This window comes from Schistosoma mansoni (assembly GCF_000237925.1).
Source record: "Schistosoma mansoni, WGS project CABG00000000 data, chromosome 4 unplaced supercontig 0032, strain Puerto Rico, whole genome shotgun sequence".
Taxonomy (NCBI): Eukaryota; Metazoa; Platyhelminthes; class Trematoda; order Strigeidida; family Schistosomatidae; genus Schistosoma; species Schistosoma mansoni.
Window position 1 is genome coordinate 1929377 of NW_017386017.1, and position 24898 is coordinate 1954274.

Below are 24898 nucleotides of genomic sequence, written 5' to 3' on the forward strand. Positions count from 1 at the left end.
ATAACTTAAGAATGGTAAATCATATAATAATAGTCTGTAGGTCAAAATAAAGCTTGTAATAAGAGGAATATGAATGTACATAGTTTAGTTACTTAGCAAATATACAATAAAAATATATGTATAAAATTAGGTCATAAATAGATCCCAACAGTTATTATTCATTGTTCTCGTCAGGATATAATAAAACCCTTGCTAGTCATTATTATTATTATTATTACTAGCTTTATTCAATATTATATTATTTGGTACAAAATCGAATTCTCAGCATAAAGTATTTCAACATGTTTACGTTTCTTATTTCTTCGTTGCTCCTGATGATAAACATTCAGTGATCGCCAGTTGGATGTCAGCAGTTCAGTCAATCGACATATGAATAATGTATATTCTTTTTGCTGCATGTTCCCAGCAAACACGACATCTCTGATTAGGCCTTTTGTAACCTTTACAGCGAAAGGTTGTACAGTTTTCAGAAACGCACCGGAATAGGTTGTGTGCTTAATAGCCATAATGATGTATTAAAACAAACAATATTAGATAACTTGTTGAAATATATAGATGACAGGAACAGGTAACCCTGATGTTTAAGCAGGCCGCCCGTAGATAAGTCATGATGTAACCATCATACTCGTTGAGCAAGTTAGTAGTTATCCAGTTCAGTGGATAAGGATTTGAAGCTCAAACCAAAAAAGTGTCTGACTGAGTCCGAATCCTAGTGTGAACCATCATCACTAGGATTTGACATGTACTTACTTACTTACGCCTGTTACCCCTCATGGAGGAGCATAGGCCGCCCACCAGCATTCTCCATCCAACTCTGTCCTGGGCAATCCTTTTCAGTTTTTTCCAGTTAAAATTCATCTTTTTCATATCTGCTTCTATTTCCCGACGTAATGTGTTCTTTGACCTTCCTCTTTGCCGCTTTCCTTCCGGATTCCAAGTTAGCTAGTACAAGTTAGTTAGTACATTCAAATAATAAATTCTAAATAAGGTGTAACACACGTCATGAATTCTGTTGCTCATCTATGATCTATCCATTCTAGTAAACATTTTATTCAACTGTTTATCAAATATATGGCTATTCTTTTTCAGAAAATATACACTAGCTGACATATTAATTATTGAAACCTCATCTTATTGAACTGTATAAGCAATCCGTTTTTGTTCGAAAATACTTCAATTTTTAATTTTGATTATTTAGTCAAATCTGGCGTTTGTTTGTTGTTTTTGTTTCTACCCTCTTTTTTCGAGTTGTTTTTTTTTAATTTTCTCTCGTTGTTATCCTTCACTGTTTTTTTTCTCCTTTCATCACTGAACAACAATATTGAACATTGAACAGAAAACGCTCACTGTCTATGATAAGATTTTATTATTACAGTTCTAGTTTTATTTCCCGATAATACTATCAATTTATTTTTGTTTTGTTATTGAAGTAGTATGATCACTAAATGTTATGTTTATGTGAAGGATGTGTATATCGATGGATATCTTTGTGCTTGTTTACAAAGAATATGACAAAAAAAATAATGGGGGGGGGGTTGATGACAGTAAGTGAGATTTTTATCATTAATAAATTTTAATGATTATATCAGTGATTTAGTTAAGCAAAGATGGATAGTGGCCAGCAGTGGAATCCAGGATGCGCGTTTCGTCCTATTTGGGAATCGTCAGCTGGATGTACACCTGCATCTCAGAGTTGACGAAACGCGCGTCCTAGATTCCACTGCTAGCCACTATCCATCTTTGCTTACCATGCTTGTGAATTAAGGCTATATCGAGGCAATACGCACAGTATACACATATGCCAGTTAGAGACTGATCAGTTGCAGTCTTAACACATCGATGGGAAGATTCAAACAAACAATACTAGATGAATTTAGTGATTTAGTTAGTTTATACATTTGAAGCAACAAAATGATCCAAATTTAGTTCGTGTAATTTTGAATAATGGAAAAGTTTATCACTTTAAAAAATCCTCAAAGTGTTCATGTGTATTATCCTCAGATTTCGAAGGCTTCTTTTCGGATGAAATATCAACTGTGACGAAAAACTTAGTTCGATATTATTTCCAGAAGTAGTTTCTTTCCTAAAGCCTAACAAGTGACAATTAATTTATCAAAGGAAATCATTCAGTTAGTGTATATTTCCATTGATTGTTCTAAATAATTTGTCCAAATATCAAGATGATGAGACTATAATTCATGGACGACCTTTCAGCAGCGCTAAAATGACTTTGAAATATCTACTTATTTTACTAGGGTTAAATGAGGGTTGTATATTAGAGTGAGGAATTAGGATTCGGATTCACGGTTGAATGTTAGGGTCAGGAATTAGACTTAATGTTTTCATCACGAACTGACATCATCTATAATGCCAAAATGATGGATGAATTTCTCGTCAAATCCCAAGATCTATCATAAATTTGATTGATTCGTCCATAAATTATAGTCTCGCCATCAATACTACTTAAATTCAGAAAAGGAATTAATTGTTAAAAAATAGCTTCGGTAAATTACCTACTGTATATGACAAATAAATTATGTAATGAATATAAAGACTGGTTACTGTATTTTCATCACCATGACTGTTCCCTTCTTAAGATTATTGAATGATACACTTATGAAGGCTCAGTGGAAAAATTAACTCTTGTAAATTAAATTCAAGTTACAGTCTGATGCTAAGTAGTATCGTTGTACGCAAATCATAAGTTAACCAGTAATATTTGTCTGACCAGACTGACCAGTTGTAGTCTTAAACATCAATGGGAAGATTCAAACAAACAATAATTGAATTTAAACTTCACTCCATTGCACAAGCAAGTGGCTATCAGGACTCAGTAGCTGATACGTCTTGTTGATTGAACTCTATATTCGGATCCTAAGCTAGTTTCGTAACCCCCAAGCTAGAACTACACAGCGACTTGAACACGAGAGAAAAGGCACAATATGCGGGAAGCGCTTTACTCCAAAGGTTCGTTTATGTACAGAAAATATAGGGTTTTTATAGTATTTTAAAAGTCCTTGGGTTTTACTGAAAATTCTAGAATACTACTAAACACAGTAGCAGTTTAATAATCAGCCAATCAGAACTTCTACATGTGACTTTTGATTTTCGCGATATTTCTAGCAAAACTTCTAGTCAAACGCTGATTGGATAAAATGCTTCTTAATGTATCCTGAGCTTGTCATGTCTATTGCGAGTAATTTGCAGGATCATCCCAACAGTAGCTGAGTGGACAACGCGATGGCGTTTGAAGCGTAAGGTACTGGGTTCGAGTCCCAGGGGGAACGTCATCTCTGAGATACAGGTACATCCAGTCGACGTCCTGGATTCTACTGCTAGCCACTATCCATCTTTGCTTACAATCAGTAATATTGTTTGTGATGCATGTTCGGAACTAATGACTCTCTCTTCGACCAAAATAAAATGTAACCACAGAGGTAGTGGAAGCGATACTTGATATTTGATTTCTATAACAAATAAACAATATTCTCTAATAAGCAATGAAAATATAGGAGAGCATTCATCAGTTGTTCTAGCCTATTTTAAGGTTACTCTACAATCTGTACTCACAACCTTACATGAGATCAAAACTGGGCATCCAGTGTCTATTTCAGTACCTCTATAGATCGGTATCCGATAAAATACATCCCGTAGTTCAGTTAATTTACGTAGATTCTATAAGATATAGTAGAATAAAAATACACTTTTTTGCAAAATAACAAATTATTTATTTATTATTTATTTAAACACATAAATATTGGTACAAAAGGGGCACAGATACATATGCGCCACACAAATCTCATTTGATTTGTGTGAAGGCTGTGATACTGCCCAGGTGCCCAAACCGAAACAGGTTGTTTTCTTAGGGGACCACACCCGGAGCCTTTGACCTAAAGATCTGATCTACAAGTCAATGGAGCATCGCGAGGAGATTCAGTCCCACGGTAGCCGGTGACTAACGATTGATTCATACGCCATTTGTTCCCTCAGGATACTGGAGACCATGTGCACCATTAGTTTGGAATGAGGGTTTTCCAACTCCCGTAGGTGGACTTTCCGTGTTCACCGACCCAGTTAAAGCACCGAACATTCGCTTTTCGTCTTCTCAATTTCGTAAACAACAGTAATGTCGAGAGAAGGCAGTGAGTAGGACTTCGCTTGCAGAGGCTATATACGCGTAGCCATGTGAGAGCATTTGGAGAGGGAGAGCAGACAGTCCACACTCTCCGCCATACCAGGGCATTTGGGGGCAAAATAACAAATTAGTTTTCTTATATAATAATGTTTATGTTTTGTATACTTAGTGAGATATTTTTATCGTGATAACATATGCAAATTAACGGTTCCTTGAAATCAATCAGTAATGTATACATAAATTAATAGTTAATTAATTAGAGAAAATGTTAAACGGTAGATAGTGTTATAATGCAAAGGTTATTAGTTTTGAAAACACAATATTCAATGGCTTCATCAAGAATCGAACACAGCATGCAAACAATTACGCCACATAAACATCCTACTGTGTTTACCATTTTTTTTTATATGTATGTCTATGTGGACGAACATACACTGAGAATGATTTAATCCTGATTTGGATTTTAGACTAGCTGAACATTCAGCAAACTGCCTATAAAAATAATGAAGGTCAAATCACCTAATGTGAACAAATGACAAACAAAACATCTTAAGATCACTCGCACAATTGATGTGAACTCAATATTTTAAGTTTTGCACAAAAGTTGCCCATAGTGAATATTCAGATTTATTGAAGCTGTATCCATACTAAAGTTCAATTTCCCTTCTCTGTATCTTCAATAACAATTTATACTTACACTAAACATACCCTGATAATATTGATAGTATTATGCAGTGTGGTGTTATCCAGTGTGGTTTTTCCCTGTTGTGTTGTTTGTTTTAGATTTAATTCTCCGATTTGCCTAGTTTGACCTTTAATTATTTTCATGTATGAGAATGTTTGAACAAATGATTATGTAATCAATCAGAAATGCTATTCGGGGAATGTATTTTACTGATAACATCACACTATTTATGGTTCACTTTGTGTTGTCATTAAATTGTCAAAATGGAAATTGACTTAGAATAAGGGAGGTATTTGTCCCAAAATATACATCTCAAAAGTGTATACGGAATACTTTATGATACTAGTTAACATCAGAGTGTGACTTCAATTTAATCTATAAAAATTACTTTTTTCTTCTGAGCTTCCAAAGTATATCATCTTTAATTTAATGCAAAATAATCGAAATGATGACTATATGGTAACAAATCTTCACGGTTTTACATATCCAGTTGTGATTTGTCTCACAATAGTACTGATGCAAATAAGTATTAAATTATATTACGTAACATAATCATAAAGTTACATAAATAAAACCGTTACAAGGAATAAGTCTGTGCAAAACATCCGTTTAGTAAAGCTTTTTGTTAAATGGCTGGATGTAGTTGTCAGAAAACCTTGGTTGGCAGAGGTTTCGTGCTATTTTTCACATCATCAACAGGATGTACTTTCGATCTTGAGGAAATTGACTCTCCCAATAGGATTCGAGTCCGCATTACGTAGCTTCACAGTTTAAGCCGTTACCACTAAACTTTCCCGGCACTAATAGACCTCATTTAGATCTGAGATATTTGCGATTGGTTGATCACCTGGTAATGCTCATTGTCTTGCTTATGCTATTATGCTATTGTAGTGAACAAAACACTAGTTGGGGAAAATCGAATGTATTTAAGCAAAAATTACAGACTATCTCACTAAATCCTCATAACCATACAACCAACAGTTAATTTGCAAATTAACAACCAATTGTCTCAATCTTCACTTTTCCTTCTGTAAATATCAGTTCATCTTCTCTAATTCCATTGTTCATGCATTTTCCTACCAATTGCGCTTCATTTCACTTCTTTCCTTATCGGTCTTCTGCCAAAATACACCCTATGTCTGACCATCACCATATACTACTTATATTGATATAAGTAGACCACACTACATTATTACTCCGATTTAGTCAATCAATTCGTTTAATATTACAGATACGTCTAGCTAACAAATTGCAACTAGCATAAAATCCATATTTTGAAGATCCTATAGGCTACTTCTAACTAATTGTAATCTCAACCATAGTAGTATGTGTAATATCGAATCATTTAGACTACTGACCAGTTTAAAATTGCATTACAAAGCTTCTTGAATATTCAATCCTGAAATATTTTCAGTCAGTCAGTCACAACATGGAACTTCGTACGTACGTACATCAGTTCGAGTTGCCATACCACATTAGCACAGAGATGCAGTTGTCGATTCAAATTCCATAGTGGTAGAAGTGGTAAGAGTATGAGCAGTAATTGGAAAGATTAGAGTTTGAAGATGTTATTGAAGGAGTATAATACAGTGACTTATATAGTTAACTTATATAGTTACTTATTTCATAGTTAGTCAGATTTCTGACCACCGAATTTTATTCTAATCTAATTTATCATGACTATTATTATTATTATTATAAAACTGTATGTAATTCAATAAGTACTTTTGTCTTTTATTTAAAATATCATTTATGAATGTTTTCTTTTATTATTCTTTTCCTACGAATTTAAATCCTTTGTCATTTAATCAATCTGGTGTGCATACAATAAAAAAAATAGTTGCTAGCAGTTTTTATTGATAGATTTTACCGCCCACCCCCTTCATTGCTTTCTACTTTTAGGAAAAAAAAGTGATTTATTTTCACCATTATATAATTCTCTGTTTTCTATGCCAACTCGTATATATAATACTTGATATGCAATCATGTGCACTTGTGATGAGTTTGTATGTGTGTGTGTGTATTTGCGTCTATCTATACCTCCATGCTCAACTCTCTCTCCTTCTCTTTCATTTCAAAAATCGGCTAACATTTATAAATATATATATCTTGCCTGTCTTTGTTAGTTAACTAGTTTCCGTGTTATAGTAATAATGTTTCATTTCTTTATTTCAATTGAAATTTATCATATTTCATCAACGTTCTCAATAACCATTTGACGGTTTAAAAAAAAATAATAATAATATGTTTATATTATGTGGAAGTTTTGATTTAAGATTCGACTGTCGTTGACTACACAAAATATTAGATAGCCTTTTTCATTCTACTTTAAAGATTTATTAACAAACTCTTTTGGGTAATAAGATGTTATTTAAAAGTAATTTATTCATTTATTTATTTGAACATATAAATATTGGTACAAAAGGGGCACCAGATACATATGCTCCACACAAATCTCATTGGATTTGTGTGAGGGCTGTGATACTACACAGGTGCCCAAACTGAAACAGGTGGTTTTCTTAGGGGGCCACATCCTGAGCCTTTGACCTAAAGGTCTAGTCCACAAGGCAGTGGAGCATCGTAAGGAGATGCAGTACCATGGTAGACGGTGAACAACAATTGGTTCATACGCCATTTGTTCCCTCAGGATACTGAAGCCAGCCCATGTGCACCATTGGTTTGGAATCAGGGTTTTCCAACTCTCCTAAGTGGACTTTTCGTGTCCATCAACCCGGTTAAGGCGCCGGACATTCACTTTTCGTCCTCTCAATTTCGTAAACAACAGTAATGCCATGAGAAGGCAGTGAGTGGGACTTCCCTGGTAGTGTTTGTATACGCGTGGCCATATGAGAGCAATGGAGGTGGTTACTTCTCTCTCATTTAACTTATAGATCATAGTCAAATAGTTTATATCCTCTTAACTCTAGGAAGTCAACTTACTGTCATATAGATCCAACCGTCACTTGGTATCTATGTCTATATATAAGTGTCTCGTTTTTGATATGTATTTAATTCGCTCGATTGTGACTTCGCTTAATAGAGAGGACTTTAGAAGATTCATATTTTAAATCGGGTCATCATTAGAAAACGTATGGCCACTTTTTCAGACATTTTTTTCAAAAATTAGTTCATTTTAATGGTAGCTTTTGTCACAGCGATCGAAGAACCAATAAAGGTAAAGAAGACTCTGCGTAGAGAGAGCATTTCGTGATTCTCAATAGTTCTCTAGTCTTGAGCAGTGAGCAGGTTAGATTAAGGGTATTAGAAAAAGATGCTTGGTTGATTAGTGAGGTAACGACTCTTCATCAACTAATATGCTTAAAACATGTGTTATACATATCCCTAAACACCACCCACCTCTACATACAATGTTCGTTGGTGTAGGGGTTGTCAAGCCTAGAACTGAGATCAGTCCGTGAAGTCTTTGATAGTCGAAATGAACCTCGTTAGCAAGTTCAAACAACCTATATTGAGGTCTGTGCCATAAGCCTAATCAGACATTGCAAACCAGGTAATATGATTCAAAACCAATCATAACAACCAACATTTACTCTTTGTCTTAAAATACTTACATACTTCTTATTACTCCAAATTCATTGTTTGTTTTTTTCCTCGAATCACCATTGTCTATGCCAAATCTTTTCTACTATCACCGATATCATGTTACTACATTTATCACTTATATCATTGGTCTTAAAAAAATTCGATTTCATTATGTAGATATAATATTATGATATAGCCATTTGAACCAATGTACATCTAATATTAGGTTTGTACATTGTGTTATGGTTGGTATATGATCATACTACTACATGTGTATGTTTTTAACAAAGACTATTTGTTTAGCTCAACCTTTATTAAAATGTCAAATTGTGTAAAGGTTGATTAGAAGCATGTATTCACCCATACTTTCTTTCTCTATACGTTTTTGTTTTTCCAATAAATTGAAGTACCGATTCTCTCATGTTTTGTCCCTTCTTTTCTTGTTGTTTTAAAAAAACTTTTTTTTCTAAAATTTAAGAATAAATAAACATTAAATTCATGTAGTATTATTTGTTTGGATCTTCCCATTGATGCTTAGGACTGCAACTGGTCAGTCTCTAATTATTGGCATATGTGCATACTGTGCGTATTGCTGCCTCGATATAACCTTAATTCACAAGCATGGTAAGCATGCTAGCCACTATCCATCTCTGCTTACCATAAATAAACATTGTTAATTGAATCATTAACTATGGTAAAAAAAAAATGGTTTCATCTTGCTTGATTAGATTCAAAATGGGAAAAAAAGCGCTTAGTGTCAGTCTCACTTGGTTAAACATACTTGGCCTTGGTTGTAATAGTAATTATAATATACATTCTAACTACTTATCTTCGTTTCGCCTGCCTGTCAAAATTGTCTAAAATTTAATATATAGAAGTGGTATGATGATACTATACATCCCAACTACCCTCGTATATATAATCATCGGCTTCAATCGCTTTAGTAAATATGAGAATGAAATTTGAATACGTCTATTTTTTACAACCGTTAAACTGAACATACAATTAAGGAAATGAAGTGAAGAGGAGAGAGCGAAGCGAAACGGATCGCAGGAGGAGGAACGTGGGCCAACTCGATTTAACTAAGCGTGACTCAGTATTTATAGTCAAAAAAAAATAAGTTACAGACATGTCATGAATTAGAGTAAACAATCCACGCACGTACGATCACATTTAAATAATCTGGGTTAATAAGCGAATAATTACCATGATCAAAATGTGACTCATCAAGAATGAATGAATTAGTCTGTCCAGAAGCTAGAATAGCCTATGTGGGTTGACATAGTACCAGCCCCTACAAATATATAATTATTCCGATCAATAGTAAGTACTGATTATATTTGTCATCTACGCTTCACCATTGATATTCTTTTCCAGTCTCTCACTGCACACTTATAAGTACTTTAAATCCATAAACCTGAGCCAGTGAACAGGTATCTTGAATACTAAACCTGTGATCAGATGAGATAAGTTCCTGAAAATTACTTTTACAATTATTGTCAAGTGTAAACTATTGTATTGCTTCGTAGACATCACCTACCGTGGTTTGACATAATGATTTTAAACAAATTGAACATTGGATTGAGTGCTAATACACATCATTATTTATAATATTACTTATCTGAATCATGCAGAGATTAGGTATGTTAGAAGACAAACATTTCATATACGAGGCGGTTACCCACTAATGGCATTAGAAGATAGTTACATAGTATTTTCAGTTGATTTGAGTTAAAAATGTAAATCATTAGTTGGTGACTCCATAGTTTAAAGTTCAGTAGTCTATGTTAGGCTTAAAGGTCCTGGGTCATGAATGAAGATTGCTAAGGTGTTCTATGCTACTACAAAACAGCTCTCTAGTGCTTTCTGGCTTTAAGTTATTGTCTTACTAAGGTTATTTCATGATGCAAACCACAGTGCATTAAAAAATCTGGTCTAAAGTCATTCCACATATATTTGAAAAAGAATTTCCCAAAAATGATTACAAGTTAGTTTTAATGGGTTAAACCTAATTATACGCCTCCCTTTAATTGATCTCTTTTACGTGTATATCTATAATAGTCATAAATACATAGATCCCCTCTTGTTTGCCTCGAGTTTTACTGCATTTATTGTATTGTTTTGATAAGTTTTGTTCTTATTAAACAGTTGATGAGGACTTTCATTGGACTCTGTAATTTATAGAACTATCATTTAGATACTGAGTGTTGGAAAGAAAATCTGTGATCACCTAAAAAGAAGTAACACAGAAGCTAGTTGTAGGCTTACCCAATAGGTTATCATCTCTTGTTAAAGTATTAAAATACTACATCGTTTTCCATGCGATGAGCTAAAGCTTTCATTATTCTTCTAGTCAACATCATCAGCACTTCAAAGAGAAGTGAGTTGTTGGGATTTCTCTATTATTGACTAACAACTTGTTCTATCGGTCGGGAATCAACTTATTCCCTTACTAAATATTTTTAAATCATTGGGTTTTTTTCGATGAGAATGGTAGATTACTATACTACTTGTCCACTTCGTGACTGAGTTGAACATCTTTTGTTCAAATCAGTCGAATGTTTTAGCTAGTTAAATGTGGCTACTTATAATGTTTATAAGTAGTGTAGTTTTCACATCACGTTTTTATTCGATGTCTCAGGATTAAGTTTGTAATTGATATTTTAAGTGTGTTTTTTCACATTTGTATACTATTTCTGGAATTATTATTTCCTAATAAGTATTTGAAAGTTCGATGCAGTATTCTGGTTGATTTATTCCCATTACTATGATTTAAAGGGCCATTTTTCTCCATAAATGACACTTGTTCATCATTAAAGTTCAAATAAAATAACACTGAAAGTTTGTTCACAATTACATAAAATGATAAATAAACCTTTGAACCTTTCATTTTAATATTTATGAACAACGTAAGGAGATGCAGTCCCATGGTAGCCGGTGATTGACAATTGGTTCATACGCCATTTGTTCCTTCAGGATACTGTAGCCCATGTGCACCATTGGTTTGGAATGAGGGTTTTCCAACTCCTCTAGGTGGACTTTCCGTGTCCACCAACCCGGTTAAATCGCTGGAGATTCGCTTTTCGTCCTCTCAATTCGGTAAACAACAGTAATTTCACGAGAAGGCAGTGAGTAGGACTTCCCTGGTAGTGTCTGTATACACATGGCCATGTAAGAGCGTTTCAAAAGGAAGAACAAACTCTCTCCACTTTCGATTGTACCAGGGCCTTTGGGGACGAGATAGTCATAATAATATTCTATTAAACATAGTAACAGTGAGGTAGAATAAATAAAGGCATAAAAACATTATTTCTGTGTTAATTATAGTGTGACAACTTCAACCGTTACATACTTTCTAATAATACTCTATTTTGTTTATGCTTAACCTTTTATTATAAACGTGTTTTCTTACTGTAACCTTTAACATATTTATATAGACATGAAAATTATTAACCTTATTTATAATCATGTCTTATCATGATTTATCTGTCTGAATTAATGAATGATTATGTCATCAAATATATTTGTACTCTGAATGAAATTTCTAAATAATGAAAGTTTCGATAAAGGATGATCGATTTTAAGTAACCGATCATATTTAAACTCATATTGATTGGATCAAGTAGTATATGCTATATTGTTGTATAATGAAAACTTGGGACTATGAGAATAACTGAAATGATTTGTTGTAGGTCTATGAGGATATCTTCTCTAAACATAAGAAGATTATGAAACGAAAATGCTTTATACAGACTGAAAAGGAGAGTATGAGAGACGTCATAAATATAAATAATAGTTGGTTAATTGTGATAGTTATAAAGTTTAGACTGGTTAGATTATTTGTCTCTCCAGTCCAACTATCGTAAACAGCCCATAGATGGTGATGTATACTTCTGAACCCTCCTCTAACTCAATTGTAATCCCACTTATCATCTAATGTTACTCCTCTTATTTTGTGCTAAACAATTGTATTGTATTTGTAGTTCTGATACAGTAGTAAGTTTACAATTGATTGATCATTACATAGCGACCAGTGTCATGTTCCTTTAGTGCTAATTGAACTTTATTGATCGAATCTAAGTGACTTGAAATCTCATGCGTCATGTTCATATGTAAGTTCATGGTTCGAGGTTAACACTCGTCATCAAGGTCTACTTGCAATATCGAGGGAATTGATGACATTACCGAACAGCTGAGTAGTAACATCTCAAACTATAAAACTGGATAACATGAACTCTATTGTCACAAGGAACATCAATGCGCTCAACACTGCGAGTAGGCCTTGGTGACGAGTGTCAACTAGCATGACACTTATGTCTAGGACTTCCTGTCGACTACCTTCAACGACGTAATAGTATTTATTATGCCTGAAGAACTTGGAAATAAACTTTAACCCAGTAACTAGCAGCAACCATCTTCCATTTCCTATCACTTAAACTGCAATTTAATTCAAATGTTTGATGTGTTTTTTTAATTTATAACCTTGTCATAATCTTTTTCTAGTGCTCTTCCTCATATTCATTCTTTAATCTTTTTTCTCCATTTTCTCTTTAAGGTATTCTGTTTGGATTTAGTTTCACATCTAGCCCAACATTATAATATTCAAGCAACACTGGATCGTGCTGCTTTTATGATTGATTCATTATATCACTTTTTGACAGGTTTGTATATAAAATTTTAAAAATCGTTAGGATCTTATTATATAAGTACTTCTTTTGTGATCTATTGTCATTTATCTCTAGATAAACTCTAATTATGAAAAGACGATCATTGGTATGGAGGGGTTCGCAGAGACAGTTGCTCCATATTTCCTAGGTTTACATCACGAATTTGAACTAAGTTGGAAAATCATTGAAAACCAAGAATCACTCAATATAATTATTTTATCTTAGTGCAGTGCAGTGTACTTCCATAATGTTTACCTGTTTGTGACTAATTCGGAGACTCAATTACCTAAGTTCTTGTGAGAAATCATGACTAGTGAAGTTCAACCTTGTCGGATGTGATGCACTTACCAGTACTATTATAAGTTGGTTGCGTAGCATCTCGAGTTGATTAAAGTCAGTAATGTAAACTATTGGATATTGACTCAGTGGTCTGAAGACTAATCAGTTTCTGCTCAATAAGATCATGAATACATCCTAATGAAGAAGACTACATTATTGAGAAATAGCTCTCCAATTCTCCTTTATTCTCTATGGTGGCAGTCTAATGAAGGCCAAATCATGATGAAAACTAAAAAATATAAATATATAATATAATCAATACATGCGATTACAATTTTAGTTAAAATATGTCCACATTGAAAATCTAATTTAAACTCTCTATCAAGTCATTTACTAATTGCCTTTTCATACAAACAATATGTTACATGCTAGAGTTGACGTTAACAATCTGTTAGTCATAAATGATATAGAATTCATTTATTTATATGGGATACTCTAAGAGTAATAAGTAATAGATAAATGCAATTCACCATCTAATTGCGATCATATTAATTACATTTTCCAGATATTTCATTCACATTATATCGTTTTGCGTTTATGATCATATGCTCACTAGTGACTGACTTCAAGAGATATTTCCTGGAGTTCTAGTGAGAAACAGTAACCAGTGGAGTTCAACCAGGTCTGTTGTAGGATAGTAACTCACTGAAGACAATTGGTGAATGGTTGCTCAACTTCGTGAATTGGTTGAAGTTAAATATTAACATTGTTGGATGCCGGCTCAGTTGTCTAGTGGTTAAGCGCTCGCGTGCGAGACTGATAGGTCCTGGGTTCGAGTCTCGCGAGGCGGGATCGTGGACGTGCACTGATGAGGAGTCCCATGATAGGACGAAACGGCTGTCCAGTGTTTCCAGGTTTTCCATGGTGGTCTAGCTTCATTTGACTCATGATTTCAACTATATAAAATTACTGAAATCTCCACAAAACCCCTTCTGATCCATATGTGTTTTCGATTTACTGAATATGATATTATACAGTCAAAAATAAAAAAAACTGTCCTATATATGTATATCTGTATATAATGTGATGATATCTTATAGCCAAAAACAAAATCCAATTCTCTTTTGATTTATGATATCAGTCTCATGTTAGAACACCTTTATAATATGTTACATCTTATGTGGATAAAAATAGAGTGGAATGTAAATAGATCGTGTTTGGCTTCGTTTTTTTTTTTTGCTTTTTGTTTGGCTAACTTCACAAAAATTTATTTCTAGTTTGCACATTGTATGAATTTGATTTGTCTCTAAAATCAGTCGATTTGTTGCGGTTCAAACAACAAATTCCAAGTCTTAATTTATTATTTTAATGTAAATTATTTCACTACGTGACTTCATTTGTTTGTTTTGAATTATTATGTTGTTGAAAACATGAGTCTCGCGAGGTGAGATTGTGGATGCTCACTGTTGAGGAGTCTTACAATAGGACGAAACTGCCGTCCAGTGCTTTCAGGTTTTCCCTGGTGGTCTAGCTTCAATTGACTCATGATTTCAACTATAAAAAATTACTGAAATCTCCACAAAACCCTTTCTAATTATTGTGTTGTTGTTGTTTATTTTCCTTTTACATTTACCTATAGGTGGTTAGTATTTTTTAAAAAGCAAAATCTTCACTGTGTTACTTTTCTTGTTCCTTTATGAATTAACTGACAAATTAAGTTAACTTACATACAAAATTCAATTTATTCAGTAATTTACATTTTTCTTCTCAGAAATTATTACTTGAAATAGGAAAACACTGAAATTAGGAACCGACTTAAGTTTGACAGTCGTTGGAAGCATTAGATGGCTGTATTGTCTTAGTATGGGACTCCTCAGCAGTATTCATTAACGACCCTGCAAACTAGGAGTCAAAATACAGGCCCTTCAGTCTCGCACATTAACGCTTAACCTTTAGAGTCCAGCGATCCAATGATGCGCAAGTTTAACTTAAATCAATCCACGATAGTTCGTGACTACCATTTTCTACAGTTCATACCTTCTTCACACCTGATACGGTTTAACTTCATCAATCGCAGCTTCTCATCAGAACTCTGAAAACTTCCTCTCTTAGCGATTCACTAGTGAGCACATGATATTTATTAGTGTATAGCTGTAGAGATATTTGTTCGACTTAAAACGAAGGAATTAAAAAAACTGATAGAAGGTAAATATTTTATTGACTTCTTCAAAAATACAACAACAACTTGCTAGTTAAATACTGTAATTCAAATACAGATTTCATTGATATTTAATGAGTTAATCAATGGATATCTTGGTTAACCGAAGCAAGAGAAATACACAAGTATACACAAAAACAAGACCCTTACTTACTTACTTTACTTACTTACTTACTTACTTACTTACTTACTCACTCACTTACTTACTTACTTACTTACTTACTTACTTACTTACTTACTTACTTACTTAATTACTTACTTACGCCTATTACTCCCAATGGAGCATAGGCCGCCGACCAGCATTCTCCAACCTACTCTGTCCTGGGCCTTCCTTTCTAGTTCTATGCAATTTTTGTTCATTCTTATCATGTCTGTTTCTATTTCTCGGCGTAATGTGTTATGTGGTCTCCTTCTTTTACTCTGGCCAACAGGACTCCATGTGAGGGCTTGCTTTGTGACGCAGTTGGATGATTTCCTCAATGTGTGTCCTATCCACTTCAAATATAAAACTAATACTACTTATAATAGTAAGATATACTAATCAAATGACGCGTTAAATTAAAAACAAATATAATGATGGACAAGATATAATCACATTGAGTTAAAATGTGATCAAATGTGTTGATCCTATCTTAACATATTGAATAATAATCATCAGATCAATGATCATTTGATTGATTGATAACGATGATGATACAATATATGTGATCCAATGATAAATCATCTCAAGATATTTAATCTGATAGTTTGTTACATTTAACTGACTGATAGTTTTCCACTGAATGATAATTAAAAATTCGAGTGATAAAGGTTAAGTGATACCAAAGAGTTTGATAACAACACAGAGTTAAAGTGACAATTGATTGATCACTAGGTGGTAATCAATGTCATGTGTGTCACGTCCTTTGTGCTGATCGAATGCTATCGATCAAGTTGCAATGTGTCCACGAGTCTAGGTGGCTCGACACTGCGTGCACTATGTTGAGAAAGGATGGTGGTCAACAGGAAACCCTGGACGCGGGTTTCGTGCTACTTGGCACTCGTCAGCAAGGTGTATCTGTAATCTTGATGAAACTGGTGCTCCCTGACCGATTCGATCCCATGTCACTCAGCTTCACAGTCAGAGATTGTGATTATATCTCAGTCCTACAGGAGGGCGGTCGCGGCCCGAATAGCTCAGTGGTAACGTCTCTGATTGTGAAGCTGAGTGATACGGGATCTAATCCGTCAGGGAGCACCAGTTTCCTCAAGATTACAGGTACACCTTGCTGACGAGTACCAAGTAGCACGAAACCCGGGTTTAGGGTTTCCTGTTGACCACCTCCAACTACCATCTTATCACAACAGAGTTAAAGTATAATACAAAACAACAAACACCCTTCGAAATATTTTAGTTCGCTTCAAAGATAAAATCTCATTTATGTTAACACAGAATTGTGTCTATAAATTAGAATGTGTAGATTATGATGCCTTCTATATTGGAAAGTCATCTTGTGAAATCTTGAGCCAAAGAATACCTTCAGTACACAAAGAAACCATCTAATAATCCTGTGGAACTAGAAAGAACTAATACAAAAAGCCTTTTCCAACTGCAAAAAAGCGAGTATCTAAAGCTTTTCATATATTGGCTAATCCTACTGCCCTCAATAGGAAAGAAGGTTTCATTATCCATCCGACTTGAGTCATCTATCCAAGCCACCATGTCTGATTCTAATCACATTTCATACTATTATAGTACATACAAATTAAACTCTATCCTTTCTCACCAAAAAAGGTCACATTTTTTACATCCCTGACCTTGTACACCTACGCATACTCACAAATTTAAATACATGTCACTTATAAATCACCTTGACCGAAATGACATGATATTGATTTGTTCAGACCTATTTTTTGATTGATCACACATAAGATTATTACGTTGTTCCTTTGTACTATTTGAACTTGGATTAATTTTGAGTTGGTTATTTATTCTCTGAAGAAGTGACTTTACACTGAGTTACGAAAATCTAATTTTTGCTACTCATTGGGATATTACAAATGTATTATTTTTATTTATCACTTCATAATATTATTGATTGTTGAACTAAATAGAAGGAAGGAGTTCGAACTTATTAATTGTTATAGATGACGTAATTCTTCATGTTCAAGTATAATAATATATGTAACTATAGAGTTGTGAATTGTTGAGTTTCATTGAAATCACTAACTGATTTCATAGTTTACATCATGGACTGATCTTAGTTAAACAACCATAGAAAATCAGGAAGCATTATTGCAGATTGGTTGAAGTTAGATATGTTAACTATTGGACGTTGACTCAGTGGTTTAAAGGTGAAGCACTCATTGAATGACCTGAAAGTCTTGAGTTCAATCCCTGGTGTGGTCATCAATACGCCCTCTTGAGAAAACCTATATTATTATGAAACAACTCCCCAGTACTTCCTAGTTTTCAAGAAATACCTAACTGAAATCAGTGTAGGATGTAAACTGTGAGGATGCTGACCGATCGATGATTCAAAGTGACTGGTTAATAACTATTCAAGAGACTATGTATGGACCATCAACATATTATATTCACTGAAAGTCTATCACTATCTAAATAACGATCGAAAAGCTCAATGAGTCGTTATAAACAGAGTTGGATGTCTGCTATTACTGAAATGCAGGTTGTGTGTTTCGTTCTGTTTGGAAATCTTCATTTGGATGTACCTGCATCTCAGAGTCGATAGTCTCTCTGGGATTCAAACCCATTTCCATAACCTTCAAATGCTATCGAGTTATTCACTTAACTTCTGGATATAGATAACCACTGGCTTGTCCAAGGACTTGGATTTTAGTTCATTTGTATTGATCGTGCCAAAAGAGATTGATCAGTTGCAGTCCTGAACATCAATGAGAAAATTCAAACAACCAATACGAATTAATTAGGTAACCAATTATATAATCACCATTGTATTGTTTTCAGAAGGAGTTTTGTGGAAATTTAGTATTTTCATAGTTGAAAGCGTGAGTCAATTGAAGCTAGACCACCAAGGAAAATCTGGTAGCACTGGTGCGAGACCTTCAGGTCCTGGGTTCGTATTTCGCGACTCGAGGTCGTGGATGCGCACTGTTGAGGAGTCCCACGATAGGACGAAACGGCCGTCCAGTGCTTTCAGGTTTTCGATGGTGGTCTAGCTTAAATTAACTCATGCTTTCAACTGTGAAAATTGTATTGTTTATTTTATTGAAACGTTATAAATATCATGTAATAAAATAGTAATCATTTCTTTTAAATTTTATTTTCTTTACTTTGTATCACAATCAACCGTCAAATATTAGTGGTTGTCAGTGTAGAAGAACGATCAAGTTTATTATATGAATGTTTATCTCCATTATTACGTTTGGGTAGTGCATTCCCAAATTTAGCACCTATAATTGCACGTCTTCTATTATCAGTTGGTTTAATGATTAATTCTACATTGTCAGATGATTCACGATCACAATTATATTGTCAATTGGAAACTTTAAGATCAAGTAAGTGTAGTTTTGAATTCAATTAAGTGGATATACATTTTATCGGTGTTGTAATTTTAAATTTGTAAAGAATTATGATTTGATCATTTTGAATTATAAATTTGGATTGTATTGTTTTCAAAGTCTAGTATATTCTTTATCCATATTGTATATATATTTGTAACTGTTATATCTCTAACTTGGATTCTTAGTATGTCGCGTAATACTTGAGCACTCGAACGCTAGAACCCTTCCCCCCCCCCAAGTTGCAAAATCAGAAGACAGAAGACTAGTAAGTAGGAATGTTATTCCCAACAGTGTCAAATATAGTACAAACACCTCATGTATCTATAGTTTTTTGGCTGAAAGTAAATCATCATTTCGGACAGCCAATAGGCACATAGGGGGTCCTTCTTATTCAACCAATAGGAGAGCTACACGTCGACATTCTAGAATGTTCCCCTAGCGGTGATTGGATGAAATGTCTTCGACTCTTTCTGGGCTTCTTGAGGCTTCCTTGAGTTTGCTAACGAGCCATCCTTACAGTAACGCTACAACAACCAACATGTTTGCCATAAGCACTTCCATACATGGTTACGTAATAATTGGTGGATTATTTAAAGATTTTGAATTTGTGATTCAGTTCAATAGCTAAAACTAATATGAACTTCCGCTTCCATATTTTGATTATAAGATGTGATAATAAATTTTTTAATCTCATAGGTCAAAGGTAAACTATTATTTGCTGACCGACTCAATAGTAATAAGTAGTCCATAGGTTGGACGTTTGCCACAAGACCTAAAACTTCTAGGTGCGATTTACAGTGTGTTCTTGGATGTGCACTGTGGAAAACTAATAGTAATTTAATATTAGAATAAAATAGCTGTGTCTAATTCTTCCTAATTTTCATTGGCTTGTTTAACTAACTAATCTTGGTCTATGATTTGTAAAATATAAAATCCGGTAAATTTACTATCAAATTCATAAGATTTTCTCTTTTGTTATTTTCAGTTTTTGTTTTACTTTTCGTGTGTCATAATTGTCTTTCCGAATAGACAGATCATTTCTTTAATAAAACTGTACACTGCCATTATTAAGACTTGTCTTGTGATATAAGTTCACTTTAAGCTTGTTATGAATTTAAAAAAGAAGCCGACTTATCCAATTTGTTATGATTTAATGTTTCGCTTTTTATCACGTGAATTATCCTCCAATGGAAATACGACTTATCCAATCTTAGCACTGTGCCAAATCAATGACGTTCATCTGGTACGAGCAGTCTAGCGTCCTTATTGGTCCCTTGTCCGCCTAGCCCTTCCAATCGAGTCCAGAACACCAATGACAGCTTCTGTTATGCGAATCATTTATTTCAAGAATACTCGGTTTATATACCAGACAGACAGATCACAGCACACCATAAAATAGAAAATAATATTTGTACAAGATCAAACCAAATGTGGCTGTGAACATGGGAGACAATAATCAATAAAGTGAATATAATTTAGGGACAGTAAATCGTATAATAATAATTCATAGGTCAGAATGAAGCTTATAATAAGATGAATATAGATATACACAGTCTAGCTACTCAATAGTTAAACAATAAGAATATATATAGAATAATAGTCCATTAACAGGTCCTGGGAGTTACCTGTGCTTATTTCTTCACTAGGATATAACAAACCTTATCGATTGTTTCTCCTTTGTACTCTCCATACTTTTCAAAAAATGAGTATAGTTCACTTGTTTCATATGTTGGTTATGATTGTATTTAAACTCGCGTACTTGGGTATATGCGTAGTACAGTTAGTTTTTTTAATGTTAGAATCATTTGGTTAATTTGTTTGTTACTGCCTTTAACTCGTGATATCGATTATAATATGGTTCAAATTGAATTAAATGTCATCAGTAGTATATATATATATATCACTAACCGATGTAGTGTTGTTTAGTCCGTATGGCAGATTGAATAAATACTCATCAAGATTACAGATATAATTTGCTCACGTTTCCCTAACTTTCACCTACTCTGACGAACAATATTAGCAGGTGTAGAAATAATTTTCAAATAAGTTAGCGGTGGTCAAAACAAAGCACCAGTCCGTTGACTGTTGGGCTGAGCCATATTATTTTATTTAAACTAGCTGACTCGGAGGATATCGCGACAAACACTGTGAATGGTTAAAGACGTTGGTTGGCATGGCTTAAAATCTATCATAATAGCGCAGATGCATCCACCCTTTGTTTTACCCTAGATCTTAAGTTCCACTGTTTTTTCATATATATATTTTTACATTCTGTCGTTTCGGACCATATCCTTAATGTCACAGTCTTCCTCATGATCATTGGTACTACATTATTTCGATTCTTTTGTCATGCTGTCCATAGTCTGGGAATTTGTCCAAGCTTTATGGTAGGCTCTAATTTGACTATGTATATGTGCTTGTTGATTAGTAACTCTAATACAACAACAAAAAATCATTCATTATATGGTGTTCAAGATTTAATTTATTGAAAATAGACAACAACCATTGAAATTAACCAAATGAACACGAGTGGAATGGAAGAAAAGAAGCAATAATAAGTTGACATATTTCGGTCATCATTGTGCTAATTTACTTTTAAAAGAATGTCGTTGGATCATAATATGAAATAAAACTATTTTGTTGTTGTCTGTTGATTTTGTACAACTTTCAAGTTTTTTTAAATGTGTAATTAGTACTTTGAATTATAGTGTGTATGTATCGATATGTTGTGACCTTGACCCACATTTCATGTATTGTAACATACTTCCTTTTTCATCAGCAATATCAATAGAATATTTCTACTGTTGTACAGGATATTATCAGAAGGGGTTTTTGTGGAGATTTAGTATTTTCGTAGTTGAAAGCATGAGTCAATTGAAACTATACCACCAGGGAATCCGGTGTTCATCTTGTTGTGCTAATGAGGTATGGCAACTTGGACCGATGCATAAATGTGCCTGGTCCTACGTTGTAGCTGACTGACTGAGACCACCAGGGAAAACCTGGAAGCACTGGACGGCAGTTTCGTCCTATTGTGGGACTCCTGAGCAGTGCGCATCTATGACCTCACCTCGCGAGGTTCGAACCCAGGACCTACCAGTCTCAGAATATTGTTCAAATCTACAATAGGAGCGGAGAAGCTTGCACATAAAATTATTATGATCGGTTGTAACAGACACGGATTGATGAGGATATGTATATATTAAAAGCATACATCTGGGAATGCCCCCAAATGCCCTGGTACGGCCGAGAGTGGGGAGAGTCTGCTCTCCCTCTCCAAATGCTCTCATATGGCCACGCGAATATATAGCCTCTGCCAGGGAAGTCCTACTCACTGCCTTCTCGTGGTGGGGGTGTTGTTCACAAAAGTGAGAGGACGAAAAGCGAATGTCCGGCGCTTTAACCGGGTTGGTGGACAAGGCGAGTCCACCTATGGGAGTTGGAAAACCCTGATTCCAAACAAATGGTGCACATGGGCTCCAGTATCCTGAAGGAACGAATGGCGTATGAACCAACTGTTGGTCATCGGCTACCATGGGACTGCATCTCCTTACGATGCTCCACTGCCTTATGGACTAGACCTTTAAGTCAAAGGCTCCGAGTGTGGTCCCCTAAGAAAACCACCTGCTTCAGTCTGGGCACCTGGGCAGTATCACAGCCCTCACACAAATCAAATGAGATTTGTGTGGCGCATATTTATCTGGTGCTTCCTTGTACCAATATTTATGTGTTTAAATAAATAAATAAAAATAAAGTTTTTTTAATGTTTACAAAGCGTATCAACAGTTAAGGAGTCAAACTCCCCAAATGCCTTTGTACGGCCGAGAGTGGGGAAAGTCAGCTCTCCCTCTCCAAATGCTATACTTCATCAGTTGTGATCAAATATAAAATATTCATGTGTGATTCTTTTGTTTGGCTGAAACACCAAACTTATTACTCATTTATTTTTGTTTTATTCAACTGGCTTAACAGTAGTAATAGTAGTAGTATCCGTAGGCATCATACGAAACATTTAGATTCATAATTGCTTCATTTAATAATCAAAATTTATTCTTTTTATGTTTAGCTTTTCTTAAACCATCCCAATCTAAAGTACAAGTAAATAATTGATCTTCCCTTTGTAGGTGTTCCTCAATTGTTACTTGGCAACTATCGATTTCCTATCATATTATATTTGAATTTGATAATATGTTTAATGTAAATTTTTTTTAAAGTTCGTATACTCAGTTTTGAGCTGTACATTTCTTGTGGGTTGGTTGAAAAAGTAATCCTATCACATCAGCACAATAGAACCTAGAATCAGTCCAAGTTTCTTATATTATATCAGTACAGCGAAATAAATCGTGAACATAAACTTCAGAGTAGGAGAAGTAGTAATTGTATTAGTGGTAGTACAAAACTTTAAGCATAAACAATATAATCCGAGAAAAAATAATGAATTCGTAAAAAGTTTAAGTATTTCGAGACAAAAAGTGAATACACTTGTGCCACTGTAATTAGTTCCAAGCTATATTATCGAACGTCTCCAACCACTGGTAGTGATTATCACACGCACACTAACCAGATGGTAGTCTTCATCTATTAACATAGTTTAGATCAACAGTCAACGACTTCATAAACTGATATATGATAAGTAATATAGCAATTGAATTTATATGCTAACTAGTAATTCCTAAGACCCATCCAATTCTTATTTTAGTAATCACGAGTGAACCAGTATCCAATTCAAAGAGAAAGCAATGAAGGCATTTGTAAGTGATATATGTGGAGTTCGAATCAGGAACGAAATAATGTATTGATAGACCATTTCACATAAACACCACATGATACCAAGTTGTAGTTTAGGTCCCCTTCCCCCACTACCTACTTTTACACCAGTATACATTGTCCATTAGGAAAAGACGGTGGATAAGCATCAATAACATATATCCCAATTGATTTCCTATCTTGATATAAATATTCTATATCAAACCTTAAGATTACTTATCCCTTTTGTAGTGAACAAGAACACTAGTTGAGAACATTCGAATGTATTTAAGAACAAATTAAAGACTATCTCACTAAATTCTCATTACCATACTGTAAACAGTTAATTTGCAAAATAACAATCGATTGTCTCAATCTTCATTGTTCCTTCAGTAAATATCACTCCATCTTCTCTAATTCCATTGTTCATGCATTTTCGTCCCGATTGCTCTTCATTTCTGTTCGTTCTTTATCGATCTTCTACTAAAATACATTATATGTCTGACCATCACCATATACTACTTATGTGGGTATAAGTAGACTACACTACACTTACAATTCAGTAATATTTTCTCTTTTTTTTACTATTTTATTTTATCTATAGATTCCTATTCAGATAATAATCAAATGGATAATCAGCTAATGATTGAATTAACATTAAATGAACGTAATGAATTTTGTCTATTAAAAATTATGTCAATATTAAATAAATTAGTTTATCAATGTTCAGCACAACGTCATTTATATTATACACCAAGATTAATCAATTAATTAAACAGAACAAAGAAAATAACCACAACAACACTATTTGTGTAATATATACACTTTCTAAAATTGTATTCTCATTGTGTGTGTGTGTGTACATCTATAAACAGAAGTAGATATGTACCATTGGTTAAATAAAACTGCTTACAATATATTCCACTTGATGTTGTTTTAGTTGTATTTTCCCATTGTTATTTAGGACTGCAATTGATCAGTCTCTTGTTGACATATGTTCATACTGCCGCGATATTGCCTGAAGTCACAAGCATTATAAGCAAAATTGGATAGTGGCTAGCAGTAGAATCCAGTTTGACGCGCGTTTCGTCCTATTTGGT

General features: G+C 34.1%; 1 protein-coding gene and 1 non-coding gene across 2 annotated transcripts in view; both read left to right on the forward strand.

Moving 5' to 3' along the window:
* Positions 1-24569, forward strand: part of Smp_148760 (hypothetical protein) — a gene marked incomplete at both ends in the record, with an annotated part of 103085 nt that extends 78516 nt beyond the window's left edge. The window contains 3 exons of the mRNA XM_018791174.1: positions 12919-13024; positions 18852-19046; positions 24403-24569. Of these exons, the coding sequence (XP_018645687.1) occupies positions 12919-13024; positions 18852-19046; positions 24403-24569 (468 nt within the window). The remainder of the gene's footprint in view (positions 1-12918; positions 13025-18851; positions 19047-24402) is intronic.
* Smp_tRNA_00877_Pseudo_TTG.1.1 lies at positions 3213-3284 on the forward strand. The gene has a single exon. It is a non-coding gene (tRNA).
* Positions 24570-24898: the final 329 nt, after the last annotated feature.